The sequence below is a fragment of the Heterocephalus glaber genome, unplaced genomic scaffold (genome assembly GCF_053883595.1).
Source record: "Heterocephalus glaber isolate CG9 unplaced genomic scaffold, H.glaber_assembly_v1.0 deba00001773, whole genome shotgun sequence".
Classification (NCBI taxonomy): Eukaryota; Metazoa; Chordata; class Mammalia; order Rodentia; family Bathyergidae; genus Heterocephalus; species Heterocephalus glaber.
The window spans coordinates 1,415,284-1,441,414 of NW_028258463.1; the positions used below are offsets into that span (position 1 = coordinate 1,415,284).

Consider the following 26,131-nt stretch of genomic DNA (forward strand, 5'->3'; position numbering starts at 1 on the left):
AATAGATATATAAACTACTTCCAAGGTGTAGCTATTATGAGTTGTGCTGCTATAAACATGAGTATGCATGTATCAGTGTAGTATGATGTCTTTAACTCTTTCGTGAAGATACCTAGAAATGGGTTAAATGGAATTCTAGTTTTATTTTTTTAAGGAATCTCTGTACTGACTTCCATAGTGGCAGTGGAGTTTACTTTCCCACAAACTTAAGCAACTTAGGCATTCTTAATCCTATTTTTAGAATAGTACATGTTAGGTTGTTACCATTTTGATTTCTGGATTACCAAAGTGATTTTAATGACATTTTCATTATAAAATACAATATTAGTTTTTCTGAAGTACATAGGTATAAAAGTCATTCAGATTTTTGGATCTCTTTTTGTGACAGATGTTCTCCAAGATCTTGACAGATGCCAGCCATGGTCTCTCTGGTTATTCTGTGGAAGAGCTGTTAGTTACACAGTGCTTCAGAGGACTTGAGCCTGTGGTTCGCTTTGCATCTACTTTTACTGGGTGGCTTGGGCAAAGCATTAACTTCTTCAGGCAACATATTTAACTGTAAAAAGAGGAGTTTGGACTAGTCAGTGGTAGTGAGCCTATGGCATATGTGCTGCAGCAGGCTGTTTATCATTGAAAGCTCTAAAAGGTTTGCCATCACTGGACTAAATGATATCTAGGGTTACATCCAGCTCTGATACTTTATAATTTATTTTTAAAAAACATTTGTAAAGTTGTCATTCCACTTCCAGGTAGAAGGTGTTCATTGTAGGAGTAGTACAAAATTAAGGTCTACTTGATTATAGAGATTTTAAAGATAAGGTATTATTCAGTGTATATTTTCAAAATTCCTTCTTAGGTCTTTAATCAGTACTCAAACCTACTCTTTAATAATATTCACAAAGCTGGTGCTCTCAAAACAAAGTAGAGTCTGAAATAGTGGCTTTCAGTCTGTTAGGTTTAGAGTGACATTCAGGCTACAATAAATTAATGAATGGGACTGTGTGGTTAATATCCACTTTCCCTTGATTTTCAATTCTGCTCTATCTGGAAGTAGCAGGACTTGGCAGACTGTTCAGGGCTGGTGATGACAGTATGAGATTGAGCTCCAGGACTTGTTAGCTTGGTGAGTTGAGGAGGAAGTTTGGCAGTAGGCAGGCCCATGTGTAGGCACTAAGCCATTTTGAAAGAAGAAATCTGAAGTCAGAGCTAAGACAATTGGGAATCCTGGGTGAGACTGAATTTTCCTGATGAAATTATTGCTTTCTCAGTTGGGTTTGATTGGCTCTATCTCATCCAGCATGCTCTTGTCTCAAAGTTATTTTAGAGGCATTACAGGATTGTGGACAGCTTTAACAGTGTCTGTCAAGGACAGGAACTATGCTTTTGTATCTTTTGCCTTCAGCTGTATATAGAGTAGGTTCCCCCAAAATGATTGTTTATTGCATGGGTGAATAATAAATGGGATATATACATAAAATTTTAGCTCTCTATTTTCAGAGTTATTATAAGGATTAAGAATATATATAGATAATATAATTAAGATAATATAAGATAATATAGATGTTTATAAATTATGCATTGCTATAGAGTTTCAGTTGTCATGACCTTCATGATTATTACTGTGGGTTAAATGTGTGCATTAGTTACTTTTCTCTCCTTGCTACAACAAAATACCCAGCTCCCAAAGTTAAAAGGGAAAGGTTTATTTAGCTCACAGTTTGTAGAGGTTTCAGTCCATAATTGATTGGCTCCAAGGCAGGGTAGCATGGCGGACAGGCATTGAAGAGGAGAAACAGTTCATGGTGGGCAAAAGGTAGCAAAGCAAGCAAGGGGCAAGACAAGCCCCTTTCTGTCCCTTATATTGTGTCCAGGCTACCAGGATACGGGCAGTGCCAAACCAATCAGTGGACTGATTTAGTAACTATCCACCCTTAATCCTAGTACCTTTAATCCTAGCATTGCAGTGTCAATCAGTCACATACTATAGATTCATCCACCTCTGAAAAAGCCCCACCTATGACTTCATGAGGCTCTAGGGGGAAATCTAAGCATAAGCCATAACAATGTGGATTCTAAAGAGTATGTTCCTAATCTCCAGAACCCATGACTATTACCTTATATGATAAAGAAGTAAATACTAATTTAATGTGAAATTAAGGATTTAGAGAAGAGGACTTTATCCTAGCTTGACACAAATTCTGATGACAAATGTCTCATAAGGACACTCATATAAGAGTGAGACAAAGGAGGACTGAGAAGGTATAAAAGAAGGAAGCAATGTGACTTCAGAACCAGGGAACAAAGTCATGTGGCTATGTATCAAGGAATGCCAATGGCCACCCGAAGCTGGAAGAGTCAGAGAATGACTTCTCTCTTATGCCTTCTGCAGGAGTGCAGCTCAGCCAGCATGTTAATTACACTTCTGGTCTTCAGAACTGTGAAAGAATACATTTCTGCTCGAAGGCCCCCAGTTTGTGGTAATTTGTTGTAGAAGCCTTAGGAAATTAATGTAGTTATTAATAATCTGCCTGTTCTCTTTTGATACAATGGTTTAGCCTGTTGCTTAGGATGTATAGTGTGGAAATTAAAAAATATTGTTTAGAAGCAATGTTGACTTCTTAATGTTTTTCAGTGATAAGGTGGCGAGGTCTTAACTAAAAAGTAAAAACCCATAGGTACAGGGAGGCCTGTATATTGAATTTAAAAGGACTTAGCTAAGTAGCTCCAAAAGAAGTACAGTTTTCACCCATCTTACCTTATACTGTTGATCTGAAAGTAACTGACAACATAATCCCCCCTGATTTTAAGATCCAAATTCAGCTTCTAAAGACTTGCTGACACATTTTTAAAAAAGAAAGACTATGAACTCAGTAGTCTGTTGATTAAAAGTTCTGCATCCATTTCTCACCCTGCTCTTTAAAAATTTCAGTTTTCATCCCATAAATTATACCCCTTTCTCTGTACTCAGGCAAGATAATATTTTTATTAAGATGTAAAGGTGATTGGTTTTCTCACAGCACAGCTACAAGGTGCTTGAGGGGATGATAGATTGGCTATATTTAATGAGCTGTGTTTCTACTACAGCTTAGAAACATTTGAAGCATTACAGTATATAAATTATGGCCTAATTGCCCTTTAGGCTTTAGCAGCTCAAAATTGCCACACTCCAGGCCTCCACACTTTGACATTATTCTCTTCTCTTTCTCCTTTCCATTCACTTTGACATTTCTGCTATATGTGCTGTCTATAAAGCCAGTATACCTTATCTATGCTTTTCTACGCCTCTCCTGGTCCAGCCCTCCCCCTTTCTGGCTGCACTTCTTGGCTTCTTTTCCTAACTGTATTTATATAGACTCCCTTGCTCTTTACAATGTTTGGTTTGTGTAGTGACTTCAACACTGTCTTAGATCTGGAATCATACAAATGTTCTCCCGACTGGCGGTCGCCTCTGCAGGTTATGCTGTGTGGTGGGCTGAGCTGTGAACACCAGTGGGTGAGTGGCTGCAGCTAGTTTTCATTTTGAGAGAGACTGAGAAGTCAAATAGTAAGAGGAGAGATGATATTGAAAGTATCTTCACTCAGTGAAGTTTATCCATGTTAGGTGGAGCAGGGTGGTACACTGAAGGCTATGGGTATAGTCAGATGATCTGGTTTTACCCTCCCCAACAAGTAATTTTTTGAACCCTTTAAGAATTGGCTTTTATCCAAGTCTGTGTGTACCTGGCTGGCTGGAAGGGGGGTATGTACTGGGCCTCTCAAGTTACCTGCTCTGGGAGACCAGAACAGGAGAGTACTTTGAAAAATTCCTGGCCTGGGTTGCCTTTATCCAGCCCTCTTAATAGTGTGATGAAAAGGAAAGAGAAAGAGGCAGTGGAACTGTAGGCTAACTGAGAAAGAGAAGAACAAGGGTAACGCTAAGGAAGTGAGAATGGAGTCAGGAACTCTGGGAGGGGTTCAAGACTTCAATAGACTAAAGACAGCCTCCTCATTGGAAGAACATACTGGATTCACGGAAGGCCTAAGTGGAATAAGGCAGAAACAACCTAAAGCATGGCTAGAGAAGTGTTTCACTAAACATAGTTTTGGTTGGTAGAGCTGACTAGGTCCTTAGAATTAATCTAATCCAGTCCTTTCATTCCATTCATACAAGAAGAAATGAGGCCTCGGGAGATCAGGTGAATTTTTCACCACTCCAGAGTTTATCAGTACAAGATTCAAGACTAAAATGTGTGCTCTTTGCCTTCTGGCTCATTATTGTTCTTACTGTGCTCCATTGTCTCTCTAATGATGTTTTTGGTGGAACTGTATATTGAACCCTGGTCCTTACACATGCTAAGCAAACATTCTAGCACTGAGCCATACCTCAAGGCTTTTTTATTTTTATTTTTTTAAATATTTGAGACAGGGTGGTTTTGCTATTTTCCACATTGGTTTTGAACTTGTGATCCTTCTGCCTCAGCGCCCCAGGTACCTGGGATTATACCTGTTTGTCACCATTTCTATTTGAATTTTTAAATCCTACATTCTCAGATCAAGAGAGCAAGTAACTTCTTAAAAAGTTATTTCTTCATTCTAAAAGGTCACTGAGATACTTATAGGATGAGGAAAGTAGGATAATCTTAAAGATTTATCTTTTCACTAATTGCAAGTGTATTATATTTTCTTTGTGAATGCTTCAGAGTCTCAATTCTTGTATAGTTATATTTCCAGAGAGTTTTCCTTTTTACTAGTGTATGAAAGAACAAATATACAATTTATTGCATAATTATTATGTACTGTGCACAGTTCTGAGTGCTTCACAAACATTCTTTCCTTGAATTCTCCATTTAACACTAGAGGTTAAATGATCCATATTATGATCCCCATTTTTCAGATGAGATTTGGACTAAGAGTGATTTATTGGCCCAAAGTTCACAGCGTTTCCTTATCTTAAATTCTTATTGCCCCTTGTCTGGATAGTTGTAAGAGTTTCGTAGCTGGTTTCCCTATTTAGTCACCTTCTTAAATCCAGGAGAGAGATGCAAATTATTTGGTAAGCAGGACTAATCAGAGTGAATGCTTACAATCAACAACCAGTATGGCCATAGTAACACAGAGGAGACAAGTAGCCCTGTGGCTTGAATCTATCCTACATAGAGTTGTGAGAGCCTATAATTTATTTTCTCCAAAACTTTGCCTATTACTTTCTTACCTACAAAATTAAATGCAAATTCCTTACAAGGGGCTTTAATAAAGTCCATGTGATTTGATCTCATTGCTACTTTTCAACCTTGCCTAATTTCTCACTACCGTTCAACATTTAATTTATACTCCACCTGGCCTTAACTATCATTCCCCAAATACTATTTTTCTCCTCTTTCTGCCTTATCTGTTTATACTTTCTGGCTGAATGCTCCATATTGTATTTTCTCCCACTATCATCTAATGTATTCCTACAGGCTTAGCGCAGATGTCAATGACATCTTCTGTGGCAGTTTTTCTGCTATCTACAGTGCAAGTAAATTTTTATTTCTTTGTGTTGACACAGCACTTTTTTTTGGTATTTCTCTTTCAGCCCTTAACAAATTTTACAAATAGCATTTCTATATACTTCTTGTCTACCAGAATGAATTTTAAACTCTTTAAGTTCAGAGACCATATCTGTTTCAACTTTGTATCTGCCATACAATGTCTGACACATGGATGCTTACAAATATTTTAAAATTGAACTGAATTTATACCATCATGATATTAATCGTGGGCCTATTGCTATTATACTAGATTTTAAGATTTGGATAAGTCATTTAGAAGCAATTTCAGGCCAAATCCAAATTCTCTTGACTACTACTAGTTATTACTCCTTTCAAAAGACCCTCAGGTGTCACCATAAAGCTTCTTCAGATAAAATTACAGTCAGGGAATACATTTTATTACCTTATGGCCACACATGAAAGGGTCAACTCTGCCAGAAAGAAGCCCACAACCGAGGAATCTTAGGTCTAACTAAGATTTTGGGTTAACATAAATTGGTAATTTTCCTTTCTGAGATTTTGAGTAAATTAATATAATTTTTCTTTCTGTTGGAATTATCAACAGGCTACCAGATAAGATTAATACTCTGATCATTCCTTCTGGGGCAATTTTTTTTCTGCAATGTGGTAAGCCATTGCTACCTACTAAGGTGGATGCTACAGTTCTTAGGAATAGTGTGATTTATCTGTAACGTTTTCTTAAGCCTTTGAAAACTCGGATCTACTTGAGCTCCTCACTTTAGCCAAATTACCAGGTTGCTTGAACACTGTGGTTTTTGAATCAGCCAAGATTTCTACTTTTTCCCTTGCTTGGTTCTCACCCCTCCCACCCTGCCTCTTCTTTCGTTCTGTTAACTGAGAAGAAACAAACTATTACCTGAATGAAATCTAAAACCTGCTGATGTCTTTGTTTGGCAGCTGCAACCTCGCTGTCTGAGATTGCTTCCCTCAGGGACTGTTGGGTATTCAGAGAATCCAGCTCCAGGACAGCAGAAAGGCGGCAATACAGACTAATAAATTTCTCTCTGTAGCTGCAAAAATGCACTGGAAAATGGACAAGCAAAGTAGAATATGTTAAGATCTGGTATCAAAATAGAAAACTTCATACCTTAGAGAAAACCAGTTGAATGAAAACATGATTTATTAATCCTATCAGTGGAAAATATTAGGCCATGAGTGAATTATAAATATGCTCTTAAAGGCCCAGTTGCCTGGTTTTAGTCAGACAGTATTCCCTTTTAGGTTTACCAACCCCTGGTAAGGTTTACCAACCAGTGGAAATATGATGGGAGCTGGTACCTGGAGAGACCATTTCCACTTGGAGCAGACTCGTTCTTTCCCTCTCAAAAAATTATGAGGCTGAGGTCACAGGAAACAATCTAGCCTTCATTTGACCCTTTACAGGAGGGACAGAGCAACGCAGGACTTAGCCTAGCGCAGACACCCTGAGGCACTCAGATTTTTCATACTTCTCTGACTGCCTCTGATCATATCATAGCTTCAGATTCAAAAAGGATGAGGAAAATGTCCTCATGCAGACTCCTGTAGTTCCAGTCTCTTCCGGGCACATTGTTGAATATGGAGACTCACTCTTCAGGAGCCTCATTTATTTTGTCTCTCTCTCACTTTTACCATCGTATTCCATGCTTTGGAAATAGGAGCATCTCAACAACATGTTTGTTGGAACATTTATGTCTCTGTCTTATGGGAGGAATTCTAGAAAGAAGATAGAATTACTACCCTTTACCTCTTTGCTGTCAGTTCCCATGACCAAAATCTGGTTATTTCGGGAGGCTGAATCACAGTGTCTCAGAATGGGGCATCTGATCAGCTCCACACCTCAGTCAGGAAGCCCTGGTCATTGCATATTGAGAGATTTCTGTGTACCTCACTGTTCTCATCTTACCATTACCTGCTCCCTTTCTTGATTTTCACTTTGGGTAAGTAATGTGCTCTGTTTGTCTTTCCTCTTATGGAGTGGAAGAGAAGAATTTGTTGAAGGCTTCAGGGGTTCATCCTTACCCCAACTCTGTTTCATTTGAAAGAGGTGCTTCTCAACCCAGGTAGTCTCAGGCCTGGAATTGAGTTTTATCTCTGATGTCAGATCTTTCCTTCCCATGTTTTAGCTCTCTATAGCACTTCCTTGTCTGACACGAAGAAGAGCTGATTTCACATACCCTTTCCGTAAATGACAAACTATTGCACTTTTCCAGAATCATAGAATTCTCATGTGACTTCCTCACTTAATGACCTCTGAAAGCTTCCTCTTAACTTCAGAATAAAACCCCAAAATTATCTTTGCACAAAGAAAGAAAAGGATCCTTCTTATAATGATCTAGGATTTGAATATATCTATAATCATAGCTTTCATTGTACAACCACCCTCAACCACTACTAGCTCTGCACCAATCCTGAGATTTGGTTAGATTAAACTTCCTGCAAATGCTTTATACTTCTATGCTTTAAAAAAAAATCACTGCATATTTGTAGTACAGAATAGTGATATTTGTTCTGGGGAACTGGTATATGCATATGACGTATCTTGATCATTTTCAATCTCTTTTCTCCCTTCTTCCCTCCCCCACCTCCCCCTGATCTTTCTCGTTTCTTAAGAGTTTCCCTTCTAGTTTCCCATCATCTCTCCTTTACTTTTAAAATTCATTTACTTGTTTTAGGTTTCTCAAATACGTCCATGCTTTAACATATGCCTTTCCTTATCCTCAAATACCAGTCTCTACCAACACCTTCAAGACTCATTATGATAATGGAAGAGTTCACTGAAATGTCTTCTCAGTGAAATATCCACTTACATCTCTTCTTTTCCAAGCAGAGCTTGGAAAAGGGTTTCTCCTCCTTTTGTGCCTCTTGAGCACTTGTTTCTAAATGTATGGTGACAGTTGTGTACGCAATTGCTTTGGTATTAGACTGTGACTTGCTTTAGGGCAGGAACCATGTCTTCTATTAATTTTTATTTCCTCAAAACCTGGAACATTGTAGCTTCTTAACTAATGCGTATTGAGCTTTATGAATAAAGAAATAAATGCATGAGTTGATCTGAAGAGGGCAGACCCTGCCCTCCTGAAGGCGCCTCTTTCCCTCTGTTCTCACTTCTGTAATTGTGTGGTGGATTTTTTTGTGTGTGTTCTGAAAAGTGTATTTCAGATCTATAATATTAACTAGCAGCCCACAATAAAGGAGTGACCATTCTTGACCCTTGTAGCTCCTTGAATGTATCTTTTTGCCTTTCAAGGAGGGATTGTATCCTGTTAGCACTTGACAGATGTCCTCTTTTGGCTACAGAATGAAGAGAGTGAAGTGTTTCACAGCCTGCTTTTCAAAACCAAGTTGTAAAAAAAAGATTCAACTTTTTTCCTTTTCTAAAATAGGTCTAGAAAAATCAACTGAATAATTTCTTTAAAAAACCCCCACTATCAGTCCCATCCAAATTCGTAAAAACCCGGGGTATTCACAGCTTTCTCTTGTGTCTCTGTGGTGGGAGCCATGATCAGTGGGTGGTCTCAGCACCCTCGCCATCCACGGCCATGCACCACAAGTGAGTTATGAGGAAGTTGGAACTGTAGCATTTCAGTTTCCTGATCTAGTGGTTTTCATCCAGAGTCTTTAAGGTCACTTTAACAAATGTTACTTTAACATAGTCTTTTGTGGTTTAGCAATGATATATTTGGTAGCCATCACCAAGGAGGGGAGGATAGACTGGAAACTTCTAATTTTTTAAAAATGTGAATCATTTTATAGACAAAATGGTATAAGGCTACAATAATGTCATTATCTGGACCACATGATTTGTTAGTAATTCACAAACTGAGACTAATTTTCTGTGGTGTTGTTTCTCCCTCTTCTTTATAAGATAGTGATAGAGTAAAATACAGCTGGCATGAATACTAGCTGTATAGTACAGTAGAAAGTGCATGGGCTTAGATATCACACAGCACTGGGTTTAAATCATAGTTTTGCCTGTGTGATGATGAGCAGGTAATCGCTAGGAGCCTCAGTACTATCCCTACAAGAGGGATAATAAGGCCTACCGACAATTAAATAGTAAGTGTAGATAAAGTATCCAACACAGCATATGACACATACCGAACACAAAATAAATGTTCCTACCCTTAGCCCTTCACCCCCAGGAAATATGAGACATTTTGTAGTTAGAATATTAGAACAGGATCGGAATTAGAATATTCTTCCTAAGGATCTCTAACTCACTAACTGCAGTCGGTCTGGGTCATGTGGCCTAGTTTGGAAGCCAAGGAATCAACTAGATAGCCTCATAGGGTCAGTGCCACGATTCCCTGCCCAAGCATCAAACAGAACCTGAGCACAAGGTGCCTCTCTAGATTCTTGGCAATGAAAAAGTTGGTAGTTGGAATACAGGAATTGTATCCTCAATCATGAAAAACGGGCATTAGGAATGAAGGTTGAGACTGTGCCATTTCTTGCAAGCCTGTGGCCTGGATTCTATTAGGCTCATTGCCTGGATATCCCACAGGCACCTCAAAACTCATCATTTGTCAAACTGAACTCATCATCTCTCCCCTCCCCCCCAAACCTGCCCCTCCCCTCCTATTTCCTGTTATGGTAGATGGCAACATTATCCATTGCAGCACCCTATTCAGACTTTCTGGCTCCTCTATTTTACTTTTCAACCACATCAAATCAATCACAACGTCTCATTGATTATAACTTCTAAATTCCTCTTGCCTCTGCTTTCTCCTCTGTTGTCCCCTGTGGCTGCCTTTGTTCGGGTTCCTATTGCCCACCTGGACTAGTGAAGTGGTCTCTTAATTGTCTCCCTCCCTCTGCTCTCAGTACTCCCCCTGGCCTTCCTCCCCACCCCCACCATTACTTTCCTGCAGCCCGCCCTCCACAGAACTTTGAAAATCCACTGAGGCCATATCATCCCTTTTCTTAAAATTTTTTCATCACTCCCTTTGGCATATATGATAAAGTCTCACCTCCTTAGGTTAAGGCAAGTAGCCTTTTCTCATTTTGACCTTTTTAACTTTTAGATTTCTGAGATGCCCTACACATTCATTGCAATGAGCTACCAAAAGTAATTTCATAGGTCTCCTAGCCTTTGTATGTTTAAAATGGTTTTCCTTTTCTGCTGTTCCTAATCTTTAACTTTCTGAATTTTCATTTATCCCTCATGATCCAGCTAAATGTTAACTCTGTAAGGAAGGCTGGAGTGTCTTTCCTCTAAAATTCAACAGCCTATGTCTTACAGCAATGCTTTCACTGTATAAGGTCTGTTGATGTCAGTGCTTATATCCTGTACTAGACTTTGAGCTTCTGATGGGTGGACTGTGCCTTATTAATGTCTAGCTCCAGTATAGTACCTGGCATACAGTGTAAGCCCAGTAAATGTTTGTTGAATGAAGGATACAGCCAAGCACAGAAGTATGAAATATATATCAGGCCTCAAACTATGTTTTAAAACTTCTCCAAGTTTTTTAATCTTTCTAGTCCAATTAGTATGAATCATAGAGCCAAGGGAATCAGTAAAAATCAGGGTTTTTTTTTCCTATCATATGTCTGCTGTTAATTGTGACTGCTTGCAGGACCAGGGCAGGGTGACCTCCTCAGTGTAGGTTAGGAAAATCCTCCAGAGGCCACCTCACTGGATGGAGTTTCTAAGGGCTTCTGATGGTGTATTTCTTTCTACTTTGGGAGCCGTGTAAAGAGTGGTGTTGGGTGGCCTCCAGACACATGCTTTATTACTGTTGAGGGGTCCTATTCCTGTTCCTCCCCAAGGGATGGTGGAGAGTTAGCCCTGAGGCTGTGGAATGAGGAGGGGGTGAAATTGTACTATTTGCCTCAGCTCAGCCTGCTTGCCCAGATCTCACGAGATCCTCCTGTGGGATGGGTTCTTTCAACCCCACAGGGCAGGGCATCCTCTGAAGGAATATCTTGTGGGTTTATCCCAGTGTCTTCACTCCAGGAGACAGATGGCCAAGCTCCTTTGTATCATTTTATCCTTACTAGATTTGTTTATTGCTGGAATAGGTACAGATGCAGTTTTCCATAGTTGGTTAGCAAATAATTTATGATTCACTTAGGCCACTGGTGGGAACGTGATCAGTTTGCCAAATCTTAAATCCTTTCATGAGAATGGAGATGACTTATACAAGTCAAACTGAAATATACTAGAACTCTTTATTATAATTTACCTATTCCCATAATTCACACCTTTTCAAGTTTCATTAGAGTTCCCCAGTAGTTATTAAAGTTTTTCTGAGTTCTGACTGAATTTCCAAATCATTCTTTTCTTTCTCAGAAATATTTAGTGTATCTTGACCTTTTATTATGGAACTACCTGTGGAATACAGAAGTCCCTGCTTTAAAAATGATTAGCATATTTCTTAGAGGAGCTTAGGTCCATTATTACAAGTCCTTTAAAGAGATTCTATATAAGGTATTATTAATTGCTTAGTGGGCTGAGGCCTAAATGAAGGAGTAACCATGATAATCTGCTTCTTGAAAAGCTTGGATTGCTTGAGGGATAATATAGAGGTTGTCATGATCTTGGTAAGACCCGCTAGTATTTCTAATATTATTGGCTGGCGGTGCTGAAATGCAATAAACATTTTATTATCAAGTGTATTAATCCTTAGCTATTGACAGCACTTTTCCTTGCTCCCTAAAGAAAAGCTAGTAGAATGTGTGTGCCAGTGGAACCAAGCTCAACCAAGTGGTCTTTTCTGGAAACTTGCATGCTCCTTATTAGTCAGGTGGATCACCCACAATATGGCAATAAAGGAGGACCAAGAAGGTAAGAAGGTGTCTCACTCTAGGAAGTAACATTTTAAAAGTCAGAAACTATGAGACAGCCTTTGATTGATGGCCTGTTTTTGGTAGATGGAGAGTAGTATCTGTTGGTCTTATATTGCTTTTAGCAAACAAGAAGAGGTAGGACAGAACAAAAACACAAATATTGTTGGATTCTACTAGACTACTGTGCTAATCACTTTCCTAGTTCTCTATTTCTGTGTCCTATGCACACTTCAAGTATGGATTTCTGGCATCACAATCACCCAAGAGCTTTTTAGAAAGGTACAATTTCAAGTCCCTTCTCAGTCCTACTGGACCCATCATAGCTGGAGTTGGGCTCTAGGAATCTGAAATTTAATCAGCTGTCCATGTGACTCTTATGTACGTTAAAGTTTGAGAAGCAGTGTTCTAGGGCACTATATCCCAGATATGTGGGTTTTAGTAGGTGACCTGCCAAGAATGGTTCCAGTTTGGTCAAATGATTTGGAAAATGCTGGGTCAAACAAAGTTAGGCTTTTCCGTGGGGGGAATTCTGCTGGATTTCATAGGTTACTCTATTGCTCAAAATCATCAGTTGAATTCTAAACATACTGATAGTAACATCTAAAGTCTTTATTGTGGCTCGAGGCTCTGGATAATTTGACTTCATTGACTCTGATCTCATCTCACACCTTTGTTGTTCTTGCTTACCACTTGTAGGTACACCGATCTGTTAGCCAAGCATAATCTTACTCTAAGACCTTTGTCCTTGGTTTTCCCATTTCCTGGAAATCCCAGGTATCTGCTCAAATGTTTCTCCTTCAGAGAGGCTTTCCTATATTGTTCTGTATAAAATTACAGCTTCTGCCACTTCACTCTTGTCTCTTAGTTTTATTTTTCCTCAAAGCCCTCACTTCTCTGACATTTATTATATTATTACTTGTTGATTGGTTTATTATTTGTCTCCCACAGTAGAAGTAGGCTCCATGTGGAGTTACTCATTCTTCAGTCTCTGGTATAATGCCTGCACTTAGTAGGTGCTCAGTAATATTTATTGATGAAAAAATGAACAAATGAATGGAGAAAGAAGATGAAGGCTAGTAGACTGTGCCCTAATTGTAGAGTGGAAAGTAACAATAGTGGGACAGAGAATGGTTGCCCAAGAGGAGTGTGTAAGGCTCACAGAAAGCAGGATAGACAGCATCTTTTCATGCCTGGGACCTACAGGGCCTGAAGTGTCATATACTAGGTTGATACAATATCATTGATGGTTCCTACCAAGGCCACTGAGGCATGGGGAAATGAATTTTCTGTATTTTTGTCTGTGATCATGGAGCAACCATGACTGTATTGTACAGAATAGAATATTGGTTAGCTATCCAATGACATGTTTTCCTTAGCTCTTTTTTCTGACAAATATCCCATGGAAGTCTTTAACTTTCATGGCTTCAGCTGTTATTAGCAGACACTGGCTACATTTCTGTGTTCTCTCCTGCATTTCTATCACCAATATGACATACCCACTTGGATGCTGACTTAACATTTTCAGACTTAATACATTCAAAGCTAAAAGCATCAGTTTATTCTCCAGACCATATTCCTTTCTGATTTTTACATTTTTGGTAAAGGCAACAATATCCTCATAGTCATTGAGGCTAAAAACCATAAGGGCAGTCCCACGTGTCTCCTTTCCTCATTTAAACAGTTGCCCACTCTTGTTGATTCCTCCCAATAATATCTGTATTTCTCTTTTCTGTTCTGTTCTGTTCTTCCTTCCTTCCTTCCACCCATCCTTCCTTCTTTCCTCTTTTTTTCTGATTACTACCATAACACCAGCCTGATTGCCTCAGAGAGTTTTGCATCTTGCTTTCAATTCGTATTGAACAGGCTCTTCTGCCAGATTCTCAAGAATCAATATGGCCCCATCTTGTCTGTACAAGCTTATTCTTCCTGATTTCCTCACACGCTTCAGATCTAGCCAAAGCAGACAACTTGTTCTTTTCCTGACTCTTTGTTCTTCTATTCTTCTATCTTTGGTCATTCTATTCCCCTTGAGAAGAAACATTTTGTTTTTGTTCATGTTTTTTTAACATCCTACCTGTCTTTTCATACCCACATTAAATATACTCTCCTCAATGGAGGTTTTTTTCTGATATATTCTTTGAGAAAATGTGCTCCCCCCTTTTTTCAATATCATATAAAACTGAATATTTATGGGACATTATAACTCATTTTATAATAATTTTTATTTTGACTTTACTCCCACCATCATCCTGAAAGCCCCTTGAGCACAGAGCTTTTGTTATGCTCATCTCTGAATCTCCCCAATAGGTATCCAAGAGATATTTGACTAGATATGAAATCTTTGCCCCAAACTGTATGTCATTATAACAATGCTATTGTATCATGAATTAAAAATGTTTTTTATCTGAGGAAATGGCCACATTCATATCCAGGCCCTTTGGGAGAAGTACGGCCAATATTATTAATTATGTGACACACAAAAGGTGCAGAGAGGTTAAGTGACTGCCATTGTCACACATGTGGAACCCAAGACCCTCAAATTCCCAGTCTGTAAGCTGATTCACACTTCTCTTAAGAACTCCCCCTCCTCTGGAAAGTAACAGTTGCTGTTCATCATCTGAACTGTTTGGAACCAGGGAAACTGAGAGGCTTAAGCAGTTTATCCCAAATGGATAAATTCAGATGCCCCAGTCTCAAAATGAGACACCAGGAAGTTGCCCTTTTCTGCTTCTCAGTCTGGTGGCCAAGGTACAATCCGAGGAAGGTCTGCCTCTATCCCACCCACCCACCCACTCGCTCAGCTGCCCACCAATTGTACAATTCACTGAAATTGACAGAGCCCTTGCTAATTGCCTCTTATTGGCCTGTTACAAGATGCAGCACGGGAAGGGAGACAAAGCCTCCCTATTCACATTCTCAGTGGGCAGCAGGGGGCTCAGCAAAAATAGAGAAACTAGGGCCCAGGCTATTCATTTTTCAAAAGTCAGGACAAGATCTTCCACCATTCAGAACCCCACATTAAAATCACAATATTGCATCCTGGGAGACCCTGTCTGTTTCTTATTTGATCTGTCAGGAATTTGGAGTCTAATAAATCAAGTCTAATCAATCAGTACTACTTATAGCTGCAGACCTTTTCCCCCTCCAGAGTGATACAAACTCTACATTTTAATTTCATTATTATTTTTTCCCAGTTGGAGGGGGGTAAGGAGAAGGAAAGAGAAGGGGCAGTGCTTTTCACGAAAACATCACTCTTGTGTTTATATTTTAAGAAAGCAGAGGAGAAGCATTAAATACAGCCTGATAACTGAACTTTCTGTTTAGAATTTCTTCCTCTCCATTGAGCCTTAGCAAGGTTTCAATAATTATTGCTCAGGCACATAGTCTTGGAGCTTTGCTGTTTCTCAGACTTGTACACAGTTCTAGGAAGGGTTGTTGCCAAAGCCATCATGTGATTTATTGACCCTCCACTGGGACAAGGGGGAACAGATATAACTTTGTGATTTTATTATAAGGAGGCTGGGTTAATATTTCTAGGTGAAACAAGCTACTATACCAAGTTCAAACATCTGAAGAGGGAGGTTAAGAAACCCTGAGTGTGGGGTGTAAGGATTATTCTGTCCTGGGGCTGTACAGACGTCGTCTGAGGCAGGGAGCAGGAGAAGAAAGGACACATTGTGACCCATTTCCAACACCTCCTGTGTGTAGAGGCGGAAGTTCCTTGCCTGCAGAGGGACACGCGCGGAGGAAAAATAGGAGAGTTACAACATGGCACTTACATAAACAACACCAAACTGGCATAAAACATCTAACAAAATTACACGACTTCAAGCTTGGAATTTTTATACAACATAAATATTAGGGTTCAGCCCATTTAATAATGCTATATAAAATCAAGATTTAAGGCAGTAATGTTCCACATAAACTCTGAAAACAACATTTATGCTTCTTATAAAAGCAGAAAATGATTGCATTCTGTAGGCTTTTCAAAATGATGAATATAATTACATAAAGCAACAAAAATGGATTGAATTAAAAATCCGCTAGTTTCAGTTTAAGTTGGTTAAGGGGGAAAAATGTAGTTTCTGGCCAAGGAGTGAGAAAATTTTATAAGTATCAAAAAAAAATTGTCTGCACTGTTAGGCAGTTAGGCAGCCTTCTCCCAACATGTCTATGTAGCCCAAGAGCCACCAATGAAATATGAGCTGCCTCAAACCTGCTAAGTCCAAGGAACCCTTTAATAGTATCCACTGTCACAAGTAGAACTGGTATTTTTTTTCTCTTGAGCATATGGCCACCTTTTGAATAATTCTTGCTCCCCTAGTATCTTTATGGAATCTCTTATAGTTTAGTCTTCACCAGTATTGGCTGGTTTGGACTGGCTATGCAGTATTGACTTAAAATCAGAGCAGTACAGTAATGGCAAGACACTCTTGGAATCTCTAATTTATCCCTCTGCCTCCATGGGTCAGAAGCCAATTCATGGTTCTTGCTCATTAAAAGAGAACTAGCCACTCCTGTAATGGTCTTACTAACGTAGGCTAATTGTGTGTGTGTGTGTGTGTGTGTGTGTGAGTGATGCTTGGAGGAGAGAGGCAGTATATGGTGAATATAGGCCAAAAAAAAAAAACCCAAACAAAAACAAAACCCTAATGCTACATTATGTTAAACCACTAGACAAAGTCTAGCAACATTTTACTAGTCTCTTCTGTGCCATCAGTTTTACTTGCAGTTGCTCATTTGTGCAGATTAGATTTGTGGATTTTGATTTAGATGGGACAACAAGTTTGACAGTAAATTTTCTGGAAATTTATGGAAAGATAGCATGACATAGTTTAGCCATTCCTATAGATTACTGTTATCTGTTCTCAGATAAATCAATTGTTCATATAACTACACCATTATTTGTTTATGCATGCATCTATGTATGCATTCACATTTATTCATGCTATCCTGTGAGCCTTGATGTCTTTTAAGGTAGACTTTTTTCTTGACCAGACCACACTACAGTGGGATCCAGAAAAATTGGAAGAGACTGACACAGAGGAGCTGGACAAAAAGAGCAGAAGTGTAGTATACATCTACTTGTATGCATTAAATTCAAAATATGCATGTACATGCAAAGTAGTGATTAAGTAAATGAAAATAAACACATATATGTATATACATGCCTCTTGAATAAGTTTTATGCTGCACTGCAGTTTCTATGAGCTATAAAAAGAAGATAATATGATAAAGTCTAGTACCTGGTGTAGAGGTATATTGATCTGCTTAAGAAGAGCTTTCACTGCCATCTGGAGCTCATAGAAGAACAATTGCATGGGGCAGTCAGAAGTATGATCCACACTTTCCATAGATTCAGAGCCAGAAAGCTTTTGGATCCATTCCCACTCCTCCCTGTAGGTTGAGTCAAATTAAAATTAGAAATATAACAAAAGTTCAGAATACAGTCCAGAACTTTCTTAGTGTATATGTCCAGAACCTGGATAATCGATTGTTGGTGGTTTAAAACTCAATGTAATTCACAAAATTTGAACGTTTTTGCTACCCAGATGGAGTTTAAAATGAGATCCTTCTAAATTCAGCTTAGTTTACTTATCAGACCACACATGTCTCAGAACAACAGCATTAATTTATATGAATCAGTTTTTGAGATGGAAGCTTTCAAGTATTTTGTAATAATTTCTTGACTGTCCTCATTTTCTTTTCCCTAGGATCCTCTGTAAGTTCTAAGAGTCTACATTTTACTGCAGGGGCATCTGCTGGTTAATTCTGCAGTTGGGTAACCATGGGACTCTGGTCCAACTCAGGAAACAAACCACATGGCACATTTCAACCCTGGCCTGTTGTAATCATGGGGACTATTTTGGTTTCTTTCCCCTTCCAAAAACTTGAGGAGAATCACAAACAAGAACAGCAGACAATTCCAATAAAAGGAACCAAGGGGACACACATCACTGCTTCCATCCTCCTCACAGACCAGTCATCTGTGTCTTCTTTCTGCATGCTCTGTAGTCTTTCCTAATGAACTTTTCCAAATGTCATGCAGAAAGGCAGGGAAAACAATGGTGGTGGGAAGCAAACGCATCTGGTTTGTCCTCCAAAGACTGCTCTTTAAATGGGACTTGAAAGGATCACGGTAAATGCCTTTTGGGCAACACTGTTTCCACAGGTATTTTAGCACAAGTCCCTAAACACATCCAGTTGGGGCAATGTGCTGTAGGCTAGAAAGGAGAGGAAAGTCCTCTTCTTCAGGGATGGAAGGAGAGGGGACACTGGCATATGCTCTCTCCCTGTGGAAATCCTCTGAGGGCTGTCAAGGGGTCATACAATCGTGTGTCAGAAAACCAAACTGATTGTGGTATGAGCTTTATAAAACAAAAAACAAAACAGCAGTAATAAAAATACTTTCTTTTAACTAACTACTCTCAGTTTGTGTTTTTAAGATATGTTTGATTTCAAGCCTCCCACACTGTAGGACTGGAAAATTTATCCTTTGTCCCAATAAGAGAAAAAAATCAAAATGAATTCCTGCTGCAATCTGGACATATTTGTGGCTTCATAAATAAATGAAATCTTTGGAAACCTACTTAACTATTTTTTCTTTTCCATCACTGATGCTGAATTAAATGAGAGTTTTATGACTAACAAAAGTATACACAAACTCTAAAGAATCACATTGCTAAAATACGGTCTGTAATAAAATCAAAAGTAATTACCAGTAAGAATACCTTGGAGCATGTAGCACTAACTAGTCAGTTTAGGTATGAAGATGGGGGAAATGGAATTGGCAGAGAGAAGGCTACTGAAATCTTTTGTAAAAATGAACCTTGGATCCTGGGCAAAGGGAAATTAGTTAGCATAACTACTGAAAGACAGAATCTAGGCCCTTAATGCACAAATCTAAAAATGAATGAAAATGACCATTGCTAAGTCAACCCACAAATGAGCCAGGTCACCTTTTGGGAAGGACTCAGATGTTAATTGTCAAAGTGACCACCAGATGGCAGACTTAAAGCCTGGGTGGAGTTGGATAATTGAAAGGAGAGAATTATGGCGGTCAGCAAGCTCTTCAGAGACTATCAACATCTCCACTGTCATCATCTCCATTGTCATCAAGTAATACTTGTATTGTAAACCTTGTGAGACATTATAATTAGTAAAGTTTTGCCACTTTAGGGAGTGGGTTTTAAACAACCAAACTGGAGATTCGTTTGGTTAAACAAGTCCATAGATATTCAGTGGAACCTTGAGTTATGACTGGCCTGACATACGAACAACTTGGGTTACGACTGGAATTTTAGTTTCAACTTACAACCAAAGTATTGAGTTACAACCCGAACGCTGGCCACTTGTGCTTCCAGATGGTCTCAGATACAGATTTAATTAACCCTTCAAGAGTTCTGGAAGGAATGTTACAACATCCTTTCCTGTGGGGGGGTTAATTGAGAAATCCTGGGCCAGTGTCTCCCTAAGGACGCTGAGATCTGCCTGTGTACAGGAGAGAGGCTTTGGAGGCTGTGCAGAGGAGCCTGAGCCTTCAGTTGACCAACCTGAGTTACAACCAGCCCTCGGGAACAAATTGAGTTTGGAAGTCAAAGGTCCACTGTAACTAGAATTTGGGGCTCTTGTTTTTATCCTTTGAGGCCTGAAGAAATCTGGAGGTTTTTTTTATTATGTATTTCTTCTTTTTCTTTTTTGTCCATGCTGAGTACAATTCAATTCATTATAGTAGACTTTCACAAGCCTGCTATTAGGGTTAGTTGTAAAGCTGAGCCAGATTGCCATGACTGGGCAATGTTCCCAAAGCTAACAGGGTAATTCACCAAATGCCAAGCCATAGAGCAACTTTCCAGATTCTCAGACCTTGTTACTTCTTTTCTTCCATAATCTTGAGAGGTAGAGGAAACAGATAAGATTTTTAGGCCACAGGGTTAAGAATAGGGAGAACTGGTAAAAGAGGCCCTTTAAAATTAGAAAGAATCAATATTTCTACCAGAACCCATCCCCACAGGTGGTATTAAACACAAAGAACAAAAAGAATGTGACTGTTTCAGATTGTGAAGGAAAGACTGGAAAGAGTAATTGCAAGCACGGATGCACATGACCCATCCGTGGGCACTGAGCATCCATGGTTGCGCCATGAATAATGCAGAGGGGACAGTGAAAGGCTGAGTTCACTGCTCCCACTTAACGCCAGTGACAGGTCTCCTGGCCCCCATGGTAAAGCTCTTCTGTGCCCTGCTCCGGTGTGCTGGGAGGCATCTCACCGTAGAAACCACACACCAAGTCTTCAGGCACGCCACATCGATTCCTTGAACCACACGTAGTTCATCGCAAAGAAAAATCTCAACTCCTGACCACTTACTTGGAAATGTTATTGTTTTCACGGATCTTCACATGGCAGAGAATGTTGGGCAACTTTTGTGTTACAAGAACTTTGATTTGATCCACAGAGCTACATAACTTTAGGTAACCTAGGTATAATCCAGGAGAGAGACGCTGGTGACTCCTTTTGTGGTAGGAGAGAATATCCTGTAGGATGAAACAAAATAAGAAAGAAAAAGTACCTAGAAAAGTAGTCTTAAAACTTTTTCCTTTCCAAGATGGGCCTGTTATGAGTGAAAGGAGCTGTGGCTATCTAGGTGAGAAACCTCAGGTACCACCATGAATGCTGGTTAAGTGCTGGTGTTGCAGCTAGTTTTACCTTCAGCAGAAGTCTCCTTCAAGTCAGGCAAGCAGTCTTTAATATATTCTGCAAACTTATTTTTCCCAGATTTCTGTGCAAGGGTAGGTGTGTAGGTTGTATTGGGAATGGACTGGTGGTATGAAAGCAGGTAAAGAAAGGTAGAATTCTTAATTTCTCTCGCAGGAGGGCTTACTGGTTAGCTGGGAAAAAACATACATTTGCCAGTGCAAAACCTAACAAAGCAGTTATAGGAAATTTCATGATTTTCAGGATAATTAAAACAGTCCATTTTTAAATGTAGCCACTTAAAACAGAATCAAAATTTTATAGTAAGTAGGAGAAATATTTGATTGATTCTTTATCTTAAAGTAACCTCAAGAGTTTCATTTTTATATTATTAACAAATCATAGTTGTACACCCAATCTGAGAATAAAGAGAGAATAAAACAAGCATTGATTTTTTTTGGCTTTTTTTTTTTTTTTTTTTTTACTAAATTGTACGATAGCTGAAGTGATACTCCCTATATTTGACTTTCACAATGTGATTTTCACAATAATGAAAACAATTTATGAAAGTATATGAATCTTCATATTTTTCCCTGAGATATTAAAAATTTTTGATATTTAAATGTTCTTATGAATTTATTGTTCATTATACACTCTTCAATCATTAATTGGTCCATTACTTCTAGATCCTCAGTTGTTAGTGCCTTTGCATGTGAGTTGATTGGATTTGCATATCACTTTCATCAACTTCACAAAATTCTGTATTTTAACAAGAGTTGAAAGCTTGCCTTGTAGTCGATTTGCATTGAAATTGCATTGCTTTGTCACATCAAAATATCCCACATGTTGTGGAGACTGAATGAAGTTGTTGGTACAATAGGAAGTGTCAGCCAAGATTAGATGGAGCTGTTTGAATCGAATCTTGTTTTATGTGTAATCAGTTCTCTAGTGAACTGAGTTATGACTTGCCTCCTTATACAAGTGCAGGGCTCAGACAATGGATCATTAGAAAACACCGATGACACTCATTTTCTCCCCACCCTTATATTAAGAAGTAAGACTTTCTAAATTTTGGGCAGAAGAGTATGGGAAACAAAGTTAGCAGTGAGGAGTCAGGCCACTGATTACAGGGGAGGGCTTCCTGTAGTCTAGTTTAGCTTGGTTTTTAGAAAGGTAAAATAACTAAGTAAATTTCTGTGTGTCATCACAAATAAGTAAATGAGGTGTTGGATGTAATAGTTAACTTGACTTACCATTCTGCATTGTACACATATATCAAACATCATTTTGTAACCCACAAATGTTTAGATATAATTTTTAAATTAAAAATAATGGTAATAAAATGTAGTATATGAATTTGAAAAGAATGAAATAAAGGGAATCTACCATTAACTGTAGGGAAGGCAAGGAGTCCAACCAAACTGAAAATTTAAACTTGTATAGAATTATGTACAGAAAATTATAGGCCTTCTTTGACCACTATACTCTGAAGGAGTGATCCCTCCTCTGTAGAATTAACCATGTGCAGCACCTAGCATATACTATTGTGTATTGTTTCCTCTGTCCCAACCTTTATCAAACGTACATTGAGTTCCTGTGATGTGCTGGACACTATGGGAAACACTGGGGTTTCATGTAAACATGATGTGATTTCTACTCTTATGGGAGCTGAGAAAGACAGATGATCACAATATATTGAAATCAGTTTTATAATAGAGACAATGTAGGCATGCAGTGGAAAGAGTACTTAACATATTTTTTTCATCTTTTTTCCTTCTATTTTTTGGGGCACAGATTCTGGGGAGCAAACCCGGGGCCTTGTATATACTAGTCACTTGCTCCATCACTGAACTGTACTCCCAGGCCCTCTGTCTTCTTGAACTGGACTGGGAGATTAATGATTTTTTTTTGTTGCTTTGTGCCCTTAGAATCCAGTACTATTATTAGTTTATAAAGTAAGTACACAACATGTGTTAATCAGGTCAGGTCCCTAAAAGATAATATGGGAATAGCAGAAGAGGAACAAATTAAGTAAGAGTAGTCACAACTGGGAGGAAGATATAACAACTAGTATGTACAGAAAAGAAAACTCTAAACAACTTTTGAAAGGAAATTTGGCAAAAATGTTTTTTCTTATGCTCAACTAGGAAAGAATTCCTATTAATATCAGGGGATAGATAAAGCTGAACTTATTAATATCTTTTGTCATGTCTCTTTAGAACAGATCATAGTAGTAGTTGGCTGGAAGTTCAGTCAAGGTAGTATTTGGGAAATGAAGAACTAAAGGGAGAGAAATGGTTAATGTCAGAAAGAAAAATACAAGTGTTCAGATCAGCAATATTTGATGATATATACTCTAGGGGTATTCTGAACAAGCAGCTGTGGCTATAGACCCATGGGTCATTATTTTTTAGAAGTCACGGAGAACTGGGAAAGTCCCTAATGACTAGAAAAGGACAAATATGCCTGTCTTAGCAACAGAAAGGGGAGAAACACAGGATGACCCTAGTAATTAAAGACCTCTGACTTATTGATCTTTGGGAAAAATGAGAAAGAATCAAGCATACAATCAATTTGCAATCACCCAGGAAATCTCAAGGCCCTAAAGAGAACTCAGTAAGGCTTTATGAAGAGGAAATCATACAAACACCTTTAATTTCCAACAGCAATAAAATAGGATCCACACACTTTGGAGAAGTCTCCAGGGTAATCTATTTCATTAGATAACCTAGAAAAGGTAGAATGTTGACCGTATTTAACAAGCTGAATGTCTGGGATGAAGATCTGTGGAATATAAAGATGGTATGGGACCAGTAGACAGATTGAGTGATGGTGCAGTAGGGATTGTTCCCATGGGGCAATCTGTTCAGCTTAGTTATTGACATTTTTGACAAAGAAAATCAAGAATGTGTGTATCAAGTTTGTGGGTCTCAAATTTGGTGTGGTTTTGATTTTCTGGAAAATAGTAAAAAAGCTATGAACGACCCAATGCATTGGAAAATAAGCCTATCATAATTAGGGTTGAAACTTAATAACAAAATGTGCTTGTAAAGATTCAAACCCAAAAGTACAAATATAGGATGGGTAAGAGTGTAAGGGAAAAACATGTAGGGGTCAGGACTGACCACAAATAGAATGTGAGTCAGGAACATACTGTGGTTATATAAAAACCAACGCCATTCTAGAATGGAGTAATTCACTCTTTCATTCAGTTTTTTAAAAGACTATTACTGAGCATCTATTGTATATATTTTTTGCCTTTACACAGTCATTTATCCTTCATTAGAATGTTTTTGGGGCCTGAGAAACATATGGAAAAGAAAGGAGCTGTCTTCTTCACATAAATTAAAATATACCAGAAAGGCCTTCTAGCACCAAATTGAGTATCTGATTTAACCTCTAACCCACGTTTCTAGTCTCTAAATTTCATTGTAGCCCTTTTATGTCCTCTGTCTCCTGCCATAATGGATTTCCATAATACATGCGCTGATCTCCCTTTTACGATTGTTGGTTCATGAATTCACTCACTCTCAACTATTATTGAGCACCTATTACATGTCAGGGATTATGGTAGGTTATTAATGATACCAAAATGATTAAGACACTATCTTTCCCTTCAAGAAACTTACATTTCAGTGTGTTGGAGAAACACGTAAGCCAGTTTTTCTACCTCAGCATAACAAAGGCCATAAGGACAGTATGTAAGATCCATGTGGACCCAAGGGAGGGTGAGATCAATTCTTCCAGTTTCAGCCTTGCTTCTTTGCTATGGTCTCTATTGAATTCCTTCTTCACTCCCTTTTCTTGTTCTTTCTTTCTCCACCTGATAAACTTATCTTCGTGGTTCAGTCAAATGCCACCTCTTCTGCAGTGCCTTCCCTGATATTTCCAGGCAGAATTAATAGCTGCTTTGTGTGTACTCCCATAGTACTGTGTTGGTACTGCTATCAGACTCTGGTTTAATTCTGCCTTGTATTACCTTGATTGGTTTACAAGACTGTTTCTTTCCCTTGACTGAACTCCTTGAGAGCAAGGACTTTGACTTATTCATTTGTTTTTCCTATAGCACCTAGAAGAGTGCCTAGAACCTAGTGGGTGTTGAAAAAAAAGTTTATTCAATATGAAATGAAAGGCCCAGACGTGTGGGTTGTGGGCTGGGCCTCCAGGAGGGAAAAAGCTGTAATGGTGCAGTGATCGGGAAGGGAGTATCGAGCCTCTCTTCATTGATCTGATATCCTAAGAGCTTGTTAAAGGAGTAATAAACAGTTACTTTGCCAATAACTCTAGGGCTTTTATTTTGCTGCATGTAGTGTGGAAGCTGAATCGTGACAGAATGGTGGCTAGTGGTTTTTGTGGGACCAAGATTATATAGACTATAAATAATTTAAATTTTCTGAATTATTTTCTTGCTTTTAATACTAAGGAGATTTTTGCCCTAAATGCTGGATCTCAAACTTCTCTTTTAAAAGTGGAAAATATTTCAGCAATGGAACAGTGTTCTTCCTTTGTAATAGCTGAGACCGAACAGGGTCTGCTGTCTTTAGATGAGATGAGGACTCTCTAGATTAATGTAGACTCTATAACTTCTACTTGTTTCTTTTTAAAAAATTGAGACACAACTTATATGCTACAAAATTAATCCTGTTAAAGTATGCAATTCAGTGATGTGCAGTATATTTATAAGATCATGCAACCACACAGAAAATTAGACAGAAAATGTTCTGTCTAATTCCAGAACATTTTCATCACTTAGAAAGAAACCTTACGTTCACTAGTTGGCATTCTCTAATCTCTCCTCCCTTTGACCCTGAACCATTGCTTTTCATCTACATGGATTTTGCTTACTATGGATATAGCATATAAATGGAATCATATAATATGTGTGACACTCTGTCTGGCTTTTTTCACCTAGCATATTTTCAAGGTTCATCCACATTGTAGTATGGGTCGTGCTTCATTCATTTTTATGGCTGAATAAATTCCACTGTATGACGATATCACATTTTGTTTATCCATTCATCAGCCATTGGACATTAAGGTTTTTTCTGCTCTTTGGCTATAATGGATAATACTTTTGTGAATATTGGTAAATAAATTCTGTGTGAACCCAGTTGGTTCTTAAGTCCAGGCCAAT

General features: G+C 38.6%; 1 protein-coding gene across 3 annotated transcripts in view; it reads right to left on the minus strand.

Annotated features, from left to right (window-relative positions):
- The window catches only part of Ankfn1 (ankyrin repeat and fibronectin type III domain containing 1), a 406,041-nt gene that overhangs the window by 23,774 nt on the left and 356,136 nt on the right, over positions 1-26,131 (minus strand). For all 3 annotated transcript variants that reach the window (XM_087202565.1, XM_004859789.3, XM_087202564.1), the window contains exons 15-18: positions 20,671-20,837; positions 17,549-17,699; positions 15,859-16,027; positions 6,388-6,554 (exon numbers count right to left, since the gene is read on the minus strand). In XM_087202565.1, coding sequence (XP_087058691.1) covers positions 6,388-6,554; positions 15,859-16,027; positions 17,549-17,699; positions 20,671-20,837 — 654 coding nt within the window. The remainder of the gene's footprint in view (positions 1-6,387; positions 6,555-15,858; positions 16,028-17,548; positions 17,700-20,670; positions 20,838-26,131) is intronic.